Source organism: Apteryx rowi, unplaced genomic scaffold, assembly GCF_003343035.1.
Source record: "Apteryx rowi isolate R43461 unplaced genomic scaffold, aptRow1 scaffold_198, whole genome shotgun sequence".
Lineage (NCBI taxonomy): Eukaryota > Metazoa > Chordata > Aves > Apterygiformes > Apterygidae > Apteryx > Apteryx rowi.
Window position 1 is genome coordinate 860,592 of NW_020448285.1, and position 21,387 is coordinate 881,978.

Sequence of the window (21,387 nt, forward strand, 5' to 3'; positions counted from 1 at the left end):
ATTTTTTTCTATGACAATGCCCAAGAAGAAAATAATATCTAGCAGCTGTAGAGGATGTAACCTGCAAACCGAATGCTAAACTCAAATGTTTGGTTTGAAAAAATAGCTTATGGCATGATGAGGCAAAATAAATGATTTAAGATAACCATCAAGTGAAAGGTGATAGATAGAATTGCCCTGTGAACAGTAGGTCATTTCTCAGGAATGAGCTATAGTGACTTTGATAAACTGTTAATGGAGCCCTAAACATCTATTTAGGTTAAGCTAACTTAAAATTAACTGACTCACAACAGAACCATTATGCAGAATCTGTGAGTGATCTATATAATGCAACTCCTTTGTTGTTTTTTCTATTTCCTTGAGAGCTACAGAATTCCAGAGGAAATAACAGATGGATAACTGAGACGATCATTTAGTAGTAAATGTTTTGATGAAAGAAAAATAAACCTGCTTCTTTCCCAAAGACAGACCCATTTGTATAGAGATATCAGGTGCTCCAAAATCACTTCAGTCCATAGTGAATTTCCAGGGCAGAGGAATTCTGTCGTTAATTCTTAGTGCTCTGGCAGCTGAAGGTTAGTGCCTGATGGTGGCATAGAAAAATATTAATCTGAAAATCACATGCTTCCAACCCTCTCTGTCATTAGGTTTTTATCTAAAACAAGCTTCTGTGATTATTCAGAGAACTGCTAATTTCATATGACTGTGAAAAAAGCTATAAACTGTCTCTGTATAGAGCAAGGAATGGTACTGTTTCAAATTCTGCAGCTGTGGTCATTTCCAGAAAAGATCTTTCCATATTCAGTTCTTGAATATTGTCCTATGCAGGTTGATCCAAATAGCATTGCTGCCAGAGATGGCCGGATCCGGGAAGGAGACCGCATTTTGCAAGTATGTGACAAGAAACTTCCTTAAACTCTTTCTTCAGACAAACATGCAGTTCTGTTTTCTCTGTGGATTGTTAATGAGGGAAGATAGTTCTCTTTGTTACTGTGATCGATGAGAAAATCCATGTCTGTCTGTTTTTTAACACAATAGCTGGGAGCTAGAGCGCATGTACTGAAAAATGAGAATGACAAACTTGTTCTGGCTCATGCCCTTATATCCTGCGTCTTTCTTTGCCACATTTATTAGCAAATCTCATTTTTCCTGTGTTCTTCTCAGTGTCAAATGCTAAATAGGTACTCTGCAAACATAGCTGTGGGTGTCAGAAATTTGCTCGTGATTCACTGATTCTATAAATTTGGGTAAAACTCACTCATGCCATAGTTGGCAAGAGGCTTTTCATACAAAAGATGTGCTGTTAGTAAAGGACAATCCTGAGTGAACACAAGGAGGAGGTTCATCAGATTTGTGTTGATATTTTCTTTCCTATGCCACTAAAATCTCACTTTTCAGAGTTCTTTGCTAATCCACCATCTTGGCTTTTTTCTTCCCCTTTGGTTTCTATTGATCCAGTCAGGTAAAGAGCTGCCCCTGCAGCGCCCTGAGATAGGTTTGTGCAATAAAGCACAGTGCTGGTAAGTGAGGATGGCTAGCTGTTAGGTCTGGAGGAAGGAAGGAGGGCAGTTTAACTGTAAAGAGAGGAAAATTGCTAGAATGACAGTAGATTTCAGTTTTGACCTGGCAGTGAGTAGTACATTTTGCATCAGTGACAAAATCACAAAACTACTGCCAGAATCAGTAATTTGGAAACTTCTTGCTGTATTGTCGTATTTTAGTCCTGTTTTCCAGTCCATTTCCCTTGTATGTTGACTTTTTTCACTGAATCCCCAGAAATAGCTACTGGTAATGACAGGCTGCTTTTCAGTAAGCAACTCCGTAATTGCTCTTCGTTAATTTAGACACACAAACTTTCTGGATGTTGCAAGATCAGTCCATTCCTTCCCTCCAGTCTTTTCATTTCTGCAGGAAACGTCTTTGCTGGAAGGTGTAGCTGTATTTCTTACCTTGATACTAGCTTTGGGAATCTAGCTAATCTCCTGAGCACAGTAGGATCTACAAGCTGGCTTACCAAAGTGGCCCATATTTCAAGAAGGAAATAATAAGTTACATTTTAATGTCAGGGCTCGTTCAGGGGCTGCTGTTTTATTCTCTGTGTGGTCGAGAATGTGGAAAATGTTCACAGTACGGAGCGTGTTCCCACACAAAACACACACAGCTACTGCGAGAGGGCAGGGAGCCCCTCAGTGGGACGCAGGGTCCTGGGGTTATGCAGCCACATTATGGGATATGATTATAAATGGAAAAGTTGATTTACTGTCTTCTACATCTTTTTATAAAAATCCACTGAAGAAAGCAAACAAGATATAATGGTGATTTTAACTTTTAAACGGCAGAAAACAGATTTTTTTTTTTTTACCAAGTAAAAAAAAACTTTCATTCCAACTTTTTATGCATTTTTAAAGTAAGGAAATATATGATAGATTCATTTTTGGCTACTTTCCTTTCTTTCTAAAATTTCTGGATGAAGTGGAGAGCCAAATAGAGTTCAGACAAATATTCTCAAGTTTCTAATGAAATTCATTTCACTTGCGAGTAAAGACTCCAAGGGGGAGAGAAAGCACAGGTAATTCTCTTGTGTTTTTTGTAGACTAGAGCATTACTTTAATGTCAGTACTGATAGATAGCTATGAGCTTGATCATTAAAGTTAACACCCAGAGAGTTATGTGGGGTTTACTTTCATATCTGAAAACATATTGACCCTCTATCTACTCTTATTGATGAGATAATTCAGAGAAATGGAAGGTGACACTGCCATTATGTTGGGATTACACGGAGGTTTGGAGAAAGCAGGATCCTTGAGTGCAGGGGCATTTTCTCTGGGCAGCAGATGGCATTGGTTAAGGCTATGGGGGGGCTTTTGTGTCTTTCTCATGAAAGTGTAGCAGATTTCCTCAGGTTTTTGAGGCTGGAACTGTTCATTTCACTTTCTCACTAACCTCACACAACCTCTCCATCCCAGCGGATGTGAATCACCTGAGCAGTCACTCGGGCTGCGGGTGTTTTGCACGAGCTGAAGATCTGCCCCTGGGCCTCTGTGGCTTTGTCTCTGCATTTCAGTTTAGGGCAGCTGTGCCTAACCAGATGGTTGTCTGGTCTCCTACAGACCACAATTATCCCTTCATGTAATCTTTGAAGTGTCGCAAACATTTTGCTGATTGCCAGTTAGATGATCAGTTAGATGGTACACTGGGGTTTTCTTTAATCTAAATTAAAGCTGTGTTTTTGAGTCACGGTTTTCAGGCCACGCACACATGAAAAAATACAGCTTTCTCTGTACTTTTCAACCGAGAAGTTCCTGCTACTTTGAAATTGAACCCTTACAAAAGACTAAATATTGGGCGATATTTTATTTTCCCCCAAATAGTCAGATTCTTCTGTCTTCCAGTTTTGTCCTCATCCATTTTCAAATTGGCCATGTATTTTTTGCTGCTAAAGTGAGAATAACCCAGTTCTTGTGCTGCAAATTGGACAAAACTGAATACATATGGAGAACATCATTTGTGTTTGGAATTTGATTCCCTCAAGAAGGATTTTTTGACAATGCAAAATGTGTTTGTCACAATGTAGTCATGAACGTGATTGTTTTAATGTAGTGACAAAGCTGCAGAAAGATAGCAAGAGAAGCACGTTCTTATTGGTGAACTACTTTTATTTTGATTATCCCCTTGTAAGGGGGATACATATGTGTTCTGCGGTTCTGGATACTGAGCTGGACACACAAATATAAAATGATTAAATGGAACAGCAATAAGCAGTGGCCTGTAAGTATTGCCTGGTGAGAGATAATACCGTAGCTATCTAATTGGCTCTCTACAAGCATACAGTATGACTGATTTCAGCTGTAGTATTACCAGTCTTGCTTCCACCAGCACTATTATCTCAGAGTGACACTTCCATTACTCTGAACGGAGAAAGATGAACGTCACCTGTCAGGGGCTGGTTAATTGTGTTGCTAGATGTATGTTACCAGGGCACAGGTTGGACATTTATGAACATAACTGCTTCCTCTGATGTCCGCCATCCTTCAACAATCGATACAGCTCTTACAGTAAGCGCATAATTGAGTGAAGGCACTTACCACTGAGGGGCTGAAGATGAGCCCGTTGTGTGAGTTTCATTGTCCATACATTCACCACAAATGAGCTGATATTTGGCCTTTATTGTGTGTTGCTTTGTAGAAATAGAAACTAATGTGCCACTTTCATTTGTTTTCTAGATAAATGGCCAAGATGTCCAGAATCGGGAAGAGGCAGTGGCATTGCTCTCCAGCGATGAATGCAAAAAAATTGTGTTGCTGGTTGCAAGACCAGAGATGCAGGTTAGATTGAATAGAAGCACTGAACTAGGACCCACGTTATACTGTACATTCACTGTCACTTTAAGTAATGAACTGCTGAGAGATAGCAATGCTAAAGTTCCTGACAAAAGGAAGAAAAAGATAATTCCAGAGCTTTGCCACTTTCTAGCCAACAAAGAAAATAACATGATATTACTAGGGCATGTTAGCCCAAAGCTAAGCAATTCCTTTTGCAGCCAAGAGAGTAAGCAGATATACAAACACAGCTGACAGCACTAACATGATATTAGCAAAGTATGGAGTAGAACTTGAAAAGTGCATGTTACTTGCCTGATGATTCTTATTCATTCTGGGGATAAATTTCCCATGCTTACCTCTGTCATTTATATTGGCTTACATCAAACTGTAGCTGGTTATTGGTGACAGCTCTTTTTATCTTATACACTTGTAAATGGACACATAAACTATTCATTTACACATTGATAATAGGAATTTCATTATGGTACCATTCAGCAAACCTGGATCTAATTGTTTTCAAATCACTGTGGTCACAAAAAACTGATTGTACATTACAAATCATATCTTGGGAGATGCATTTTTAAAAGCTTTTAAAAATATTTTTAAGGGATTAAAAATAAAATTATGTCATGCCAAGTATTTTTTATATCTTTGCAGAGGGAGCTGTTAGGCTGATCATCAAGCTAAAGGCGAGGTAGCAGTGAAAGAAGAGTACTGTTTGTACTTCCCTTTATATTCTGTTTATAACCCATTGCAAAGCAAAAGAGACATTATATTGTCACTGTTCTCTCCATCTGCCAGCAGTTCTAGCAAAGCTGGTTATGCTGCCATTTGTCTCTCACGCTACTGATCTGATATTTCTCAGTCTCAGTAGCTGCATACTCTGTATAAATTAAATTGAGTGAGAGTAATTCAGTGCCACTTGGAATCTCTGCTTTAATCCAGGAGTTATACAAGAGTCGCAGTTTCAGCATTCATTTCCTTTACGTTTTTCAGCAATATAAACAGTTCCCATAGAACTGGTGATGCAATACAGCAAAACAAAGCTATGCATCAGTTGTTTATATTGTGAAATTGTAGCCCTCATTGGACTATGAAAGCTGCAGAAGTTTTGAAAGAGTTTTTTCAATAATATTCTTAGGATTGTTGCTAAATATTTTGGTTTTCAGTAGGGAACAGAAAACCACCCTCTTATAAAATTCATGCCCAGGAAAAGTTCACCCTCTGTATTTGTTTAGACTGGTCAACATGAAAAAGTTACATCAATGTAAGATAAGGAATTATTTAACTCTACCACTATAGCTTCCCATGGGGGCACTGCTTTCATTGTATAAAAGTGTTTCGGTGTTTGAGTGGGTCTTTTTAGTTTAATTTATGTGTTCTGAGAATATATTTATGCAAAACTGAAGAAAAAGCAATAGTATTTCAGAAATCAGGCTGTCCTCAAACAGTTGATTTCAGCTACCTATGTTGCTTCGACTCTGATGGTAAAAAGGAGCAGGATTAAGGAGGCTTTTACTTTTAGATAGAAAATGGTAATGGCACTATTGCAGTCTTGAAGATTGACTGCTGAGCACACTCATTCAGTAACATGGAAGAACACTTCTGACCATTTATTTGCACAGTGAATACTGATGTATAATTAAGTTTTGAAACGGAGCACAGGAGGTGTGTACAACCTGTTTAATATGTAAACAAACAGCACAGGCATGTGCATTCACATGTATATATGTGCGCTCAGTGTATATAGTGTACATATGTACTAAGCCATATATTTTTATTCTGAAAGCTGTAACATAACACAAGAATTCCCTTTAATAAGGTATTGAAGCAGATTTACCCAAGTGGGGCTCATCATTTGTGCTCCAGATTTGATAAGCCCTGCAATTTCCTCAAATATGGGAAATTCAACTGTGCAATTTCTGTTAGAGAAGGACTCTGTTCATCCTTTCCTTGGGAAAAAGCAAACAAGACAAGTAAACAAAACTAGTGGCCACTGCCAGATGTTTCAGAAGATGGTTTAAAGGACAAGTGTAAAAATTAAATGCCAACAAAAGAAGCTTCCTTCTAATCCCAAGCACTTGGAAGCTAGCTTTGCCAAGGAAAACTATGGAAGGCTTATGTTCTTTATAAGAGGAAAGAGTTAATTGGCACAGGCAAAAACACATCAGAGTTTGTGACAGAAACATTCAGAGTGATGTCCTACCAGTATTCAGTTAAAAGTACCACACAGCATCAATCACTCTTTGTGTAGCTTCAAACTACTACTTGCTGATTTGGTTTAATTTTTCATTTTGGCATCTGTGGGCCAGAGCTGTGTTGGCTTTGATTGAGTGGTACTTGTACTGCAGCTGTTGGCCCATGTTACATCCCTCTTGCTGCCTGAAGATATGTTCGTACTTTTGAATAGTTGGGACTTGCATAACTGTCTAATGTTTAGACTTGTACCCTTTACCATCTTTTTGTCACCTTCTTCCACTGGTGCCTTTACCAGTGACAAAACAATAAATGTTTCTTTCTAGTACTTCCCCTTCAGTTGTAGCCAGGACTGTCACAGACCAACATTTTCCTTTTCAGCACCGCACCATCTGGCAAGGGATTACAAGTACAAATGGGTGTGTGCCGTGTGCACACATGTGCACAATGAACACAATGGGAAGAACAGGGTTTTAGGCCAAGTGTGCCTGTTTAACAGTTTAGAAAGATGTGAAGGGGGTTAAAGTGAGTGTGGAGCCAGGAAAACATAGCGTCCCCTCTTGTCCTTCTTTAATGCTATGTTCACCAAATGTTAAAGCATTATTTTACTCTTAGGAAAAAACAAACAGATGAGACTTGTTCCCAGGCATGCTGAAAGAACAAAAATAGCTGGTCTTCAAGTCACTGCCTCATTCAGTCTCCTTTTTCTGTTTGTTTGTTTACCTGGAAGATCAATATGAAAACTGTGATAGAAATACAGCATAAGGTTTCTATTGAGGTTCTGGCACCCGGGCGCAACACCGGGGTGGAGGTTGTTAAAGGAAAGAGCCCAATTGTCTCACGGCCCTATTAGTAACACCGCAATTCTTTCAGCACCGGGGCTCTTGGAGGTAATGAACATGACAGCTTCAGGATTATGCGCTACGCCTTTCATACCTTTTGAAAGGAAATAATGTCTGTGCTATGCAGTCTCCTTCATTAAAAGAGAAAATCAGTCATACTGTTTCAAGAAAGGATAAAAGGCATAAGAGTCCTATTTTTTCATCCTTTTTTTCTTTTCTGAGAAGCGAACTCCTGCAGCCTCGCATTCTGACGAGAGTCATTATGATAAAAAGAACTAGTCAAGCATTGCCATTTGGGTTTACCCTGTTTTAGCATGCGTCCTTGCTAACATAATATAATGTACTAACGTATTCTTTGCAGCTGGAGGAAGGGTGGCTGGATGATGAAAGGAATGAATTCTTAGAGGAGTTAAACTTAGAAATGTTGGAAGAGCAGCATAATGAAGCAATGCAGTACACAGCCAATGAGGTGGAGCAGGTAGGACTGCTACTAAATGTATCATTTGAAATTTTGCTAGGTATATTTTTATTAGTAGAGAATGAAATGGTACACTGTAAAATGGAGTCAAAGGCTTTGACAGAACTTTGTCTCTAAAATGCTGTGAATGCCAGTATGCTGTAGGTAAGGAAAAGGAGAACAATAGATGTTTAGGCCAAGTATGACAAGTTAACATACAATTTAGGAAGCTGTGAGACAAGAAGTGCAGATTTCTCATTTTTGCTGAGCTCTCAGAATAATATTTCTTGCCTCCTTTAATTCTAAAGTGTTTTGGGTTTATATTTTATGTCATTATGTATTTTTAATAGATTGTATCAGAGTTGCATCTAGAGCTCCAAGCTGGGACAGGTGCCACTTCTTGTTGTACACACACAAGGTATAGCCAGCCCTTGCACCAGAGAGCATACAATCTTACTTTAAAGCAAGATGGAAGAGATGTTAAAACAAACAACAGGTGTGTTGGTGGAGGAATAGTAATACAATTGGATTTTTCTTAGACCGACAGCACAGAGTTTGTCAACTGTGTCGTTAATGGAGACAAATAAGCATACTCTTAGCATAGTTTCAGTTTGCTGCTATCCTAACTTTTACCTGCCCATATGTGCTTTAAGTGGTGTGACTCCGGCAATGATACATGTGCATGCTCAGTCATACAGTGACATCAAGGGATGGATCTCTTCAATTGTACTTTACTGTGGGAGGTGTAAGTGACCTTATCCACACCTCAATCAGATGATCTGTCAGCTGGCACACTGAGTGGAGGCAAGGAAATAGAATCCAACTTCATCTACTGGCTTCTGCGTATCTGGATCTGCGTAGAAACGATTTTTCCATCCATAGAAATTTGTGACTTAAGTTTTCTTTTCCCAATCTGAATAGTTCCAAAGTAGGGCCACAGGCATTTTTCTCTGGAGCGAAGAGAGGGAGAGAGACTGAGAGCCTTCTTCCAGAAACCAGGAAACTTATTTGGCTACTGGGAGACCTGGGTCCAAATCCTGCACTGCCTTGTCCAAGCTTAGGACCTGAATATCTGTCTAGCCCATTCACTACCCCCTCCCCATCATATGCCCTGACACTGGTCTGTAGACCAGTTGTAATATCTCTTGCTAAAGCTATTCACTTTGCATAAATTAAATATTCATTGGGACAGAGACACTGACAGAATGGCTCAGCAAGTAAGACTATTATCTGGAATATGGTAGATCAGATTTCAAATCCTTGATTTTACAAGTGTTTAATTATTTGCACAAAGTAGAATAGCCCCCCTGTCAGAAGTGAAGTGAACCTTGCAACAGAATTTATAGCAGCCTTTCAGTTATGACCCTCTTTTGCAGGCAGTGATCCAAACCTCAGTTTCCCAGGTAAATGTGTTAACTACTGCACTGCTTGCTACTTTGAGCTGAGATGTGGCATCTTTTTTATTTTCTTAAGCAGAAATTCTCTCTTGAGCATCAACATATTTTCTGTCAGAGAGAACACTTGCTCTTTGCAAAGCATTTTAGTTTGCACAGTAATATTTTCACAGAAACCCCCACTTTGGGGGAAAATTCTTGAGCAGATCTAACTACAACTCCCTTTTAGTCCCTCACACAATATGCTGGGCCTCTGAAATCACTTCACAGTTGTGAACGTCCATTCCTGAGGTCTTGTGAAACTCTGGCTTTTCACTGAATTTGGGTTTTGTATAGTGTTAATTATTGAATTGTGCTGTTCTGTGAAGCGGCTGCATTTTTTTTCCCCCATTGAGATTTTATACTAATGTAGAGAGAGCTGTGTTTGAGAAAATTATGGTCACTTGCGCTCTGCAGGTATCTGATGTTGGATTGCTTGAAGTAATTCTAGGAGAGCCAGACATTTCTTTGCCCTTCTGCTGAGTAATCGAATCAACCAAATGCAGCTTGGTGTGTAATGGAGCGTCAGTAATTTGTGGCAGCTGCTGCCTCTCTGAACTCTTTGGAGTGACTCAGCAAGTCAGGAAACTATGTTCTTTACTCCTTGTTAGGCTAGGAGAGCCTAGCAGTTTCCTGAGGTGAATCACATATTACATTGGAGCAATGAAACTGCTCTCATTGCAGTTGCAAGTATACAAACTCAGGAGCTTCAAGAGCCCTGACTGGCTGTGGAGATTTCACTCCAGTGCCAGCCATAATTTTTGTGAACCAGAACACAGTCCTCTGGCTTTGCAATCATCTGTCATGAGGAATCTCGCAAGCTGCAGGAATGAATGCACATTATAGCAGAATATCCTTCCAAATATGAGTCTGTTTTACAGAATGCCATTTTAACCTCTACTGTGAGCTGTCACAGAAAAATTTTTATAGTTTATAATAGAAGAATGGCAAAGAATTAAGTAGGTAGTCATATCTTTTATATATGGTTTTGGAGCCACTATAGAATTTAATCAAGAATTGTATCTTCGCTGTATAGCATAGTTCAATAAACCTGGAGGAAAGATGTAATTCTCCATTTCTTATAACCCATTGTATTTCTTCCCCATTAGAACATCTCAGTTCACTGTACAGCACAGACAGATAACTTTCAGAAGAATACCATACATTTGCCATGCAGAAATTCTTATCAGTATTATGAAATATATCAAAACCTATTAAGAAAAGAGAGAATTGGTTAAAATAATTCATTATAGTATATTCACAGCTGAAATGCAGAGAAAATATCTGGGGAAAATTCTGTTTTGGGAGAGGCCTATTTTAAAAGAACAGCACTGTTTGCAGAAGAGCATTTTCCCCTTTAGTGCACCATAGAGATCAATCCCTATCTTCCCGCATGGCTGGAGTATCTCATATTTTGCCTACCAAGTACTATACCTACCAGTACTGGGGACAGTGGCAATTTGTCTAAGTATGGCCAGTCTCACTTTCGTTGTCAGAAACTGGCCATAGAGCACAGATTTATTAAAACCCTCAACTGAATCTCACTGTTTTCAAACTTTAGTAGCAACCTAGGTTTTGAGCCCCAATATACACCAAAAGTTGTAAAATGAGACTAGAACAGTGCCTTAATTCCTGCAAGATTAGCCATTTTTATAGGCATGAATGCTTACTGGAGCTGAAATGCAGAATCTTTTGAGGTTCATTTATTGCTTGATTGTACGCACCACCAGCTTCACATTCTCATTATCTGAGTTCTCACTGCAAAGATGAGGCCTACAGAGCCCTTTGGTATTTCAAACAGAAATAATTGTGGAAGAGATTGACAATGTATGTTTGAAAACAAACACTTTGTTTGGAATAGATAATAGATAACATTGACAAAAGCAATGCATTGATGATTGGAGACTACCTCCTGTTCTTCAAAAGGGACTTAACTTAAAATTAGGCTTGCTGGCTTTCAAAATAAAATTAAAATAATCTCATGTCGGAAAAGGTTGCTCTGTTTGCACACATTTAGGATCTCTGCTGAAGATGACAGGTCCAGAAGAGAAAAGCCAGGGGCTACCTTATTTGAGTCAGAGTGGTTTTTTTTTTTAAATACATCCCAAATACATGCAGTGCAATAAATACCTGTATTATTTTCAGTCCTCATAATTGAATTAATTGCCTGTATTCACATCCTGGGGAATGATTTAACTAAAAATGGATGTCTACTTTATGATGAGAAGAATACGAATGTACAGGTGCCTGTTTCTTCTTGACAGGGAAGAGAACCACAGATGACTCCCTGACATCCAGGTGTCCATACTACAGATATTTACATTTGGTCAAATGAATCCCACCCTTTTGTTTATATCGTGTGTGTGTGTGTGTGTGTCTGTGAATTGTTTATGCTTAGTTTAACTTGAGCAGGTGACAGCATATTCTATTCATGCAGTCTAGATCAAGTGGAATTTGAAGGAGCAAAATTTAAACTGTTGATAAAAGTGGTGCGGAAAACAAGAACCACTAATTCTGAAAATGTTGATAGCAAACTGTAAAGTCTCTCTCAGCGCCTACAGATGCAAATAGATACCTTAAGAGACTTTTCAGAGGTGCCCACACATACACTTGTTTAATGATGCAGCACCATGCTGGAGACACCAAGGGAAGCTCTAGTAGCATCATGCAGCTCAGCTCATGGAAGCTGTGTAACTGTGCTAACGCAGTATGGATAAGCCATCCTTTTTAAGGGGTAAGATGAGTTTAGTCATATGGATGCAAATTGAGCTATGCCACTTACTTACCCTCACAGCCAGAGAGTGGACTTCTCATTTCCTAGATGGAGCCCTACATTTGGGGGAGATGCCCACATCAGTGGCCATTCTGCAGCAGGGCTCTCCCAGTGTCTGATGGAGCTGTTTTCCCTAATGTAAGTTAGATTTTCTGGAGCAGGGAGAAATGAGTTGCACGGTGTAGTGGCTAGAGCGCTCACTTGGAATATAGTTGACCCAGATTGCAGTCAGTTCTCTGCTGAAAGGTTTGGAGGTAGAGGAGGTCAATACAAACAGGAGCAGCTCTAAAGGAGGAGACAGAGGGGACCAGAATTGCTAACATAGTGGCACTCATCTGCAAGAGGTGGACTAGAAAAATATGAAATTGAATCCCAATCTCCAGGATTCCTCATGAATGTCCTGGCCACTGGACTGCTTTCTGGATACTTTTGGTTTTCATAAAGAATTTTGTAGACATTGAGTTTTGTCTCTCTGCAAAATATAAAATTTTGGAACTCTTGAAAAACAGGTAGTGTGGGAAGACATTGCATTCCCACCACTCTTCCAGCTACTCTTAAAAATGAGATGAGAGTGCTGCAGCTACTGCAGACAAATATAATAAAAGCCTTAAAAAATCTTCCAATGGACTTTATGCTCTTTCACAGTAATGTGTCAGCTGAGTAAAGAAAGAAGAAGTAAATGATAAGTGTAGAGAAACTCCATAATAGCTTAAGTTATTCGGAGTGCTATTGGTACTACTCTTCATATTCCATGTTCCGGTGAAGCCCAGATACCTTTGTTTTTAAGTGGATAAATAGAAATATCTAAGAGGATCTCAGATGGAGAAAAAAACATACCTGTAAATTTTAGAAACTTGCAGATTTTTCATGAAAGTTCATCTTTTTTCATTGCAGAGTCAAAATCCAGTTTCCATAAAATTTCAACCCTACAACATCAATATACATTGAACCTTTACATGATCCCATGAATAAGATTGAATACATCCTGTCTACTTCTCATGATGTTTAAATTGAAGGAGGGAATTTCTCCTCCATTTGGGGAGAGTGAGGGATAGTATTTGACAGATTGCAGATGTTGCTGCCAAAGCTGCATGAGAATTATATGTTTAGTGTGTATTTTGTTATCATCTATAAGTTGTATGTGCATAAGGATGGATGTAAAATGTACAGTATTGTTTTAAAGAGACCTTTTTCTTTACAAGTCTTGTCTGAGACTGAGAAATCGCTAAAACATCCCTTCAGAGATTTTTAACTAGTCTGTCATACACACTGAATTCTTCTGGTGTTGTATTTCATTCAAAATTTCTTTTATTCCACTGTTATGCATTTCTAGGGCTTTTTGGTTTTGTTTTTGTTTTTTGAGACTAGGCCATTATTTTTTCCCTAACAATTGAGCAAAAGAAAGCAGTTGAAGTGTGTGTGATCACGGGGTGCAAGTGAAGAGAGGAGAAAGGAGGAGATAGGAGACACATTTTCATCCTGTTTTACTGTCTGTCAAAGTAGGAAAAAAGAATTTATTATGACAGTGACCTCTTTGAGTTTGTTACCTTTCACTGGATGCACTGTACCTTTTTTCTCCCTTGATTATTACTCCCATTACACGTAATTATGTAATTATACCTCCTAAAAGAGAAAAAGCATTTGGTTGGTGCTATGTGCACTTAGATATTTGGGGAACAGGCTATGTAAATTGCACTCTGGGTGATTGCTCTGTAAGGAGAAGGGGGGGGAATGCTTTTTGCATATCCAGTTTGAAAAAGAAAGAGCATGCACCCTTTAGAGTAGTATTATCTCATGTTTTTTGAATTAAAAGAATATAGATAGGTTAGGTACGATGAGTGGGGAGTGAATTAAAAAACAACAGCCTCAAAGCTTGACATTATGCCTATGGCAAGCACTCAGTGTTGTTCTACGCTTAATGGTAAAAGGTTGTTTTTATTTCTAAGGAACATAAACTCTAGCTAGGGAACAAAAATGGTCCCCAAGGATGCAATAGAGAGGTCTATTTGAGCAAAATTCTAGAATTCAGAATGAACAATCTTTAAGCAAAAAAGTATTGAAAACAAGATGTGGAAGAAAGGAGCATGGAGGGTATAGTGGCTAGCCCTCTGCAGGCTTCAACCATGCCAGTCTCCATAGAGCACACAAGGAGTTCACTGGTTACAATGAAAATGCCCCGGTGACGAAAATAGTCTCTTTGCACTCTCTTGCATTGCACTAGAGTCATGGTTTGATTGGCTGCATGCTCTACTTTTTTGAAGTGATACAGGCACTGAAACTTTTTCCCAAGCTTGAGAAGATTTCAGCTCCACCAGTCCCTGGCCATGATCCAGAATCAAAACCGGTGCACCATCTGGTGATCATTATCTTTAAACACTGCAAAGAGGTGGCTTAGCTAGAGAGGGGAATATTTCTTTCCGGACTTTAGAAGATATGTCACTAGTGCTGTAATTCATCTACTTCACTCAGTATGGCCACCACAGCATGACTCTCAGAAATGTTTAAAAGCCATGAGCAGTAGGACTGCTGTTTAGTGTTCTGTTTTAATTCAGCTCAAATCAGATCCCAGCTGTTTAAGCAAAACAGAGCTGGAAAATATTCTCATGTAATATGGTCTACATTTGATAATCATTTTGATTTGCTCATTATTTTAGCCAAAGAAGCATGAAGAAGAGGATGGCACTACAGACACTGCAACCTCATCGTCCAACAACCATGAGAAGGACAGTGGGGTGGGACCTACAGATGAAAGTCTGCGTAATGATGAGAGCTCAGAGCAAGAAAATGCACCTGAGGAGCAGAACAATGCTACCCTACAGAGCAAACGGGAGCTGGGCCAGAGCCAAGACACATTAAGAAGTGTTGAACTACAGTGCAACGAAAGCTTTGTATCTGGAGAATACATTGAATCTGATTTCACAGGAAACCCAGATGAGGAATGTGAAAGGTTTCGGCAGCTGTTGGAACTGAAGTGCAAGATTCGAAACCACGGGGAGTATGATCTGTATTACTCAAGCAGCACAATAGAGTGCAACAGAAGGGAGCAAGATGGGGTGGAGCATGAGCTACAGCTACTCAATGAGGAACTGAGGAATATTGAACTCGAATGTCAGAATATTATGCAAGCTCACCGGCTTCAAAAGGTGAGGGATCAATATGGAGACATTTGGGCTCTACATGATGAAGGGTTCAGGAACTATAACACCAGTGTCGATGTACAAAGAGGCAAACTGGATGACATCATGGAGCACCCCGAGAAGTCTGACAAGGACAGCTCCAGTGCATACAACACGGCTGAAAGCTGCAGGAGCACTCCGCTGACTGTAGAGCGATCCCCCGATAACTCCCTCCAGAGGATGATAAGCATCACCAACAGGAAAAACCTGAGGAGCACCATCGTGGCTAATCAGATGTCCTCAGGACAAAGCAGTGGGGAGGCAACCTCATCCAAAACCAAAGTCACTGAGCAAAACAGTGCTGCCGAGGATACAGTGCTGGTTTCAGAAAGTGGAAAATTCACAGACCAGGAAAAGCAGAGCACTGAGCACATTCCCTACCTGTCTCCATATCACAGCTCTTCCTACAGGTATGGGAATATACCAGCTCATGCAAAACATTATCAAAGCTATATGCAACTGATCCAGCAGAAGTCTGCTGTGGAGTATGCCCAAAGCCAGCTCAGCCTGGTGAGCATGTGCAAAGACTCACAGAAGTGTGCGGAGCCCAAGATGGAATGGAAAGTGAAAATAAGGAGTGATGGGACAAGGTATATCACAAAGAGACCAGTTCGAGACAGAATCCTGAAGGAACGTGCCTTAAAAATTAAAGAGGAGCGCAGCGGGATGACGACGGATGATGATACAATGAGTGAAATGAAGATGGGTCGTTACTGGAGCAAAGAAGAGCGGAAGCAGCATTTGGTGCGAGCTAAGGAGCAGAGGAGGCGGCGGGAGTTCATGATGCGGAGCAGGCTGGAGTGTCTTAAGGAAAGTCCACAGAGTGGCAGCGAGGGCAAAAAGGAAATTAACATTATTGAACTGAGTCACAAAAAGATGATGAAAAGGAGAAACAAGAAAATCTTGGACAACTGGATGACAATCCAAGAACTGATGACACATGGTGCTAAATCTCCAGATGGCACAAGAGTGCACAATGCCTTTCTATCAGTTACTACTGTATGAACACAACTTCTTTCAGAGAGTGTACTACCAGTTTAGGTAGAGTACGATTGCCTCGTTCAATGTGGCATTTTTATATATTTTGTGACTGTTTATAGTTTGGCCTTTTTTGTAAGCAAAATTACCTGGTAATTTTTCATTTGTTTTTCATATAACGGTACCTTCTTTATCTAGCAGTCTTTCTTTATCCTGCAATATATTCATATTATTCATTTGTATAAGGAAAAAAAGAAAAAGAAAAGCAAAACAAAAAAAAATGGAGAAGCCAATTAATTTCTTAACCTAATACATATCCTGTAAGTTAAGATCTGGATTTATTTCTCTAGCTTTCTTTTTTCTACTTTAGTAACAGTACAATACCAAACCAAAATGCTTTATACTGTATCCTTGGCTTAACAAGTTGTTAAAGTTTTACATCTTAGATTGCATCTGTTAATAAATCATATGCCACATCCCATCATATAGATAAGAATGACCTTTTTCCAACAACACATTGTACAGTACATTTAACCTGTAAATTGCAATTGTATTTGTCCAAGTAAAGTGTAGGTGGGCAATTCTCCTGTGTTATGTAGTGGCATTGGTCATGTAGCTAGGCAGTATGTGATAATTGTGAAGATGAAAGAGAAATAAATTATTGCTTATCTTTAAGAAAAAAAAAAGTCAAGAGTTCTTTGATTTTAATTGAGCATTTGCCTTTAAAGGATGAATTATTTCACCATGCCTGATTTGTAAAGCAGATAGAGATTTCAAAAACACAGGACACAATTCCAGAGAATAGTTCCTATGAATTAGAGAGATTTTCATTTTGCAGGACACTTAGGAGTGAGTGGCTTTCTGACTTTTTCTTACCTGCTATTATTAGTTGATTGAATGATCGATTGATATAGTAAACTCTGTTGCTGAATTTCACGCTGTCAGTCAGCTGTGTGTCCTTTCTCCGGATGAGCTTGCAATTTGTTCTACACATAAAAAACCCAAGCAGAGCACACGGCTAGCTTTGAGCCAAATCTGATGCAAGAAAAACTAGCAGTGGCTGTCATTGACATTTTCGTAGAAAGTGAATTAAGAAAAAATAGAGAATGAAAGACATCTAAATAAGCTAAGTGTTTAATTTTGTTGCTGAGGTGCATCAAAGTCTTTCAGAAATGCCCCAGTGGGACCTGGCTGGGGCTTGTGAGCAAGGGCGACCGGCAGTCAGGATGCCTGGCAGAGTCCTTGTGTCGTCCTGCTGCAGAGGCACTGGAGCATCTTCTGAACTGATGCTGTTTGCAGCCCAGCATGTTACAGCACACTGAAATGACTACTGCTGGGCTGCCAGCCGGGCTGGTGACTTTGCCCTGTAGCCCCATTTTTATTTTCCCTGCGTATGAGACCCACCGGTTCCCACCTGGCTGAAGTGCTTTTGATGGCAGGATTAGGTGCTGAAGTCCCTAGCATCAGACTTTGAAAGATGCAGAAAGGCACACTATGGCATTTCCAAAGTATCTAATTCTCCTGGAAATCAGTCATTTGTTTTCTAATCACTTCTGGCACCAGTAGGCATTGGCAGTACTCTCTGCATCTCTAGGCATGTAAATACCATAAGAACACTACTCCCTGAGTGCTCAGGAAAACTATGCCACTGACAATTTACAGTTTGATCATCAGAAAATTTTCCATATCACACTCAAGGAGACGCCATTCAAAAACCTCTCCTGAATAGCATACAGCTATTCACATGCAATGAAGAACACTTCCATTTTTTGTGTTAAAGTTGAAAAAGCGTAGAATCCAAGGCCAGAAAGGATCATAGGGTGGTATAATCTTGCTTCATGTATAACAAGGGGCTATTACCAGATTATCCTCCCAATGGATCCAATAAATTGTCTTTGAGTAACTTAAATCTGCTAGAAAGGTGCAGATTTTTCTTTTGGAGACATCAAAACACAAAGGTTTCACTGCTTCCCTCATTACATTCCAGTGATTGTGCTTCTAAAAACAGGTCTTATTTCTAACCAGAATTCAACTGGCATCAGCTCCAGATAATGGCTACTGTTATGTTTTTCCCTTAGATTTGGTATGTACTATTTTCTCCCCATTATTAAATCATGATTCAGGACTCCTCTCAAACTAAATATTATGTCACCCAAATGTCTAGAGAAAAACATACATTATTAGAAAATGTAATATCATTCTTTTGTCACTCAGAAATAAAATAAGGGAAATCCATGTCTATTTGGTCAAAACACAAAATGATGCCTTTTTTTAGTAATAGAGAATAATTACAGAGACAAAGAGAAGCAATATATACAGAGATGATTGACAGATTAAGAGGCTCTAAATGGAAATGCATCCAGATCTGAGAAGATCTTCTATCAAAATGAGTAAGAGGCAAAAGGACATCTGAAATGTGATACAGCAATATTTTAGTCTGGGAGAGAAAAGCAATAAAATCACAGGGATTAAACTGCCATTTTAGATAATTATGTAGGAAAGCAGCAAAACTGAAAGGATCTATGTTGACATTAACCAAAAAATACCCCAAAACATCGCAAGAGCACTGTTAGGCTGTAGAGCCCAGTGCTCACAGGCCATCCCAGGCAGGGGGCCAGCTGAGCCCTGTCTGTCCCGGCTGCAGCTGTGAGTCCATTTCCAGCACCAGGATCTGCATGCTGGAGTCAGCATGTCCCTGCCAAACCCTTAATCCAGTGTTTTTCTACTGGCCCATGGGTGTCTTATTTTTTCCTCTCTGCTAGACCTTAACTAAGGTTATTAAGTGGAATTTCCATTCTTCCCTCAGCAGTGTTTGGGGGGAAAAAGAAATGTTCCGTTTTGTCCTGATGAAATGCCTTGATCCTTTCTGCTAGGGTGGAAAATAACACATGACCCCAATGACAGGCTGTGAGGACGCCTGGGGTGATGATTCAGAGGGGCTGAATGGCAGACAAGTGTTTTATTGCTCACCGCACTCGTCTGGTGTCTCTGCAGGCCAGGACTCTGCATTTCTCGCCCTCGTACCAGCAGTCCTTTACCAGTGGAATCCAAGGCTGACATCCCACATGCTGTTTATTCCTGCATATACTTTTTTTCCAAATGTCATAATTTTTAATGATGAAAACAGCATTTTAACACCAAGTCACATTAAAAGAGAAGAGACAAAATACATTTCATGTTGTCATAAATCTTAAAAGAAAAAAAAAAGACTTATCTGTTCTGAGAACTATTTTTTTCCTACGAAGGAACATAAAAATAAAAAGTGCTTTCCAACTGGAACAAGACCAGATCATGCTTATGAGGGTTGGTTACAGCTCTGGTCTAAAAGAGCAAAAGGCAGGATAGCGGAGCTGCATAGGTGTGTTATCATACATTTCACTGCTGGGGAACAAGTGAACATCCCTGTCATCTCTTCTCCAATCCTGGTAAATCCAGCCCAGCTGAGACCAGTGGGGGGATAATTTTTCCTGTGAAGCCAGCAAGGTGGCCTTGTGAAAAGGGTTTTCTTGTTTCACTGAACAGCAGTACTGCCAGCTGATTTAGGAGCATTGCTCACCATAAATAAAATTAAATAAATAAATAAAATCTGTGGTATCCCTGGATCTTCCTCTCAAACGTAAGCATCCTTAAACGGACAATGATAATTTTAGTATATCCATGACAATAAACTTAACTTACTTACTATATCAGTTTATCATGCTAAAAAAAAAACTGATAGCACTATATGAGGAGTGAAATCAGAGGTGCAATCTAGTCTATGCTCGATGGACTGCCCTATAATAGGGCTAAAAGGAAGAGATGGTGCAACAACATTAGCATTATGCTTTTTTGAATTTGGAGAGACTTAATTATTCATTAGTAACATGATTTCTGAGGGTTTTTCTTTTTTTTTAATCTAATGCTTTATTTTCAAAACCCATTTCTCTGTGCAAATTACAGAACAGTACCCTTGGTGTATTACATGGCTTCTGTGTTTAAAAACTTCCTGATTCAAGATTGGAATTACTCCAGTTTTGTTTTATATGGGTTGTCACCCTGAAGCCGCTAATCACAAACATATATGTGCTATGGGCTCTATAAATATCCATTTTATGGACCTACTGCTTTTTTCAGGGCATTAAATGCCCTTGAGGAACCCAGAGAAAATGAATGCGACGTGGAGTGGAGTTTGACTAGCTAAAAGGGAACAGAGCAGCTGTCGTAAACTTGGGTTGTCCCTCTCCGGAAGAAAGAAAGGTTGGCGAACACCTGCTGGAGGAGAATGGATATTACTGAGGGATCATGAGCAATTTTTCTTAACATGTCTTTGCTCTGAAGCACATTTCTCTGTTTAAATACTCCCCATTTTCCTATTTAGTGCCTATTGCTGCATTTGTGAGGCTAAGCTCCTTGCTCCACTTTCTAGACACAGACACCTGCCTCACATACAGATTTTGCTCAGGTTTTCAGATGTCGCTAACCTTACCATAATGTGAATAGCGACATGGGCAGCTGACTGGCTTTGGGTGGCAACTCTGAGACCAGGCACCACCTGCGGAACTGGTTTCTACCCCATCGGATGCAGCTGGCACAGTTGCCAGTTCGTGGTGAACACTGGGGCTCTTCTCCAGAGCGAGCAGATGCCTCCTCCTGGAAAACAGGGCTGGCTGCTACCACCGGAAGGCTTGAGCTATGTGCAGCTTGCCTTTCCCTGGCAATTAGGTGTCTCGACTTCTCTGGTCCAGCTCATTTGGGTTCAAGTCAGGGAAAAAACATTCACATGGCCATTCGAAACATTGACACCAGCAAGGTTAAAAAGTAGTGGAATTATGCTGTTACAAAGATTGCTTAGATGGGTGAAGACTACTTCAATGTTTAAAAGTTACCTCTTCCTGAGAAGCAGTATCACAAACACAGTATGTAAGGATTCTTTTTCTGCCTTAATAATAAGAATTTGGCCAGTGAACCACATTAGACAGACATTCAAAAAAGAGATATTTTTACTAACAAGATGAAATAGCTCCAAGGAAGGGACTGTCTCATATACCATCCTCAGTGTAATAACTAGGGGTAGTGGAAGGAGTTACAGGCATGATGTTAACTTCTGGTATGAACTGTAAAGTAAAAAATGACAGTTGAGTTAGTTACATCCAGATTTATGTGCTGCTTTTCACACTAACTAGACTTTGGGGAGGGACAGAGCACAGAACCAAGTCCAAACTAATTAGTTT

At 39.7% G+C, this 21,387-nt stretch overlaps 1 protein-coding gene across 2 annotated transcripts in view; it reads left to right on the plus strand.

Annotated features, from left to right (window-relative positions):
• Positions 1-16,709, plus strand: part of PDZRN4 (PDZ domain containing ring finger 4) — a 254,731-nt gene extending 238,022 nt beyond the window's left edge. For both annotated transcript variants that reach the window (XM_026063003.1, XM_026063002.1), the window contains 4 exons: positions 829-891; positions 4,224-4,325; positions 7,722-7,838; positions 14,678-16,709. In XM_026063003.1, the coding sequence (XP_025918788.1) occupies positions 829-891; positions 4,224-4,325; positions 7,722-7,838; positions 14,678-16,204 (1,809 nt within the window). In that variant the 3' untranslated portion in view covers positions 16,205-16,709. The remainder of the gene's footprint in view (positions 1-828; positions 892-4,223; positions 4,326-7,721; positions 7,839-14,677) is intronic.
• Positions 16,710-21,387: the final 4,678 nt, after the last annotated feature.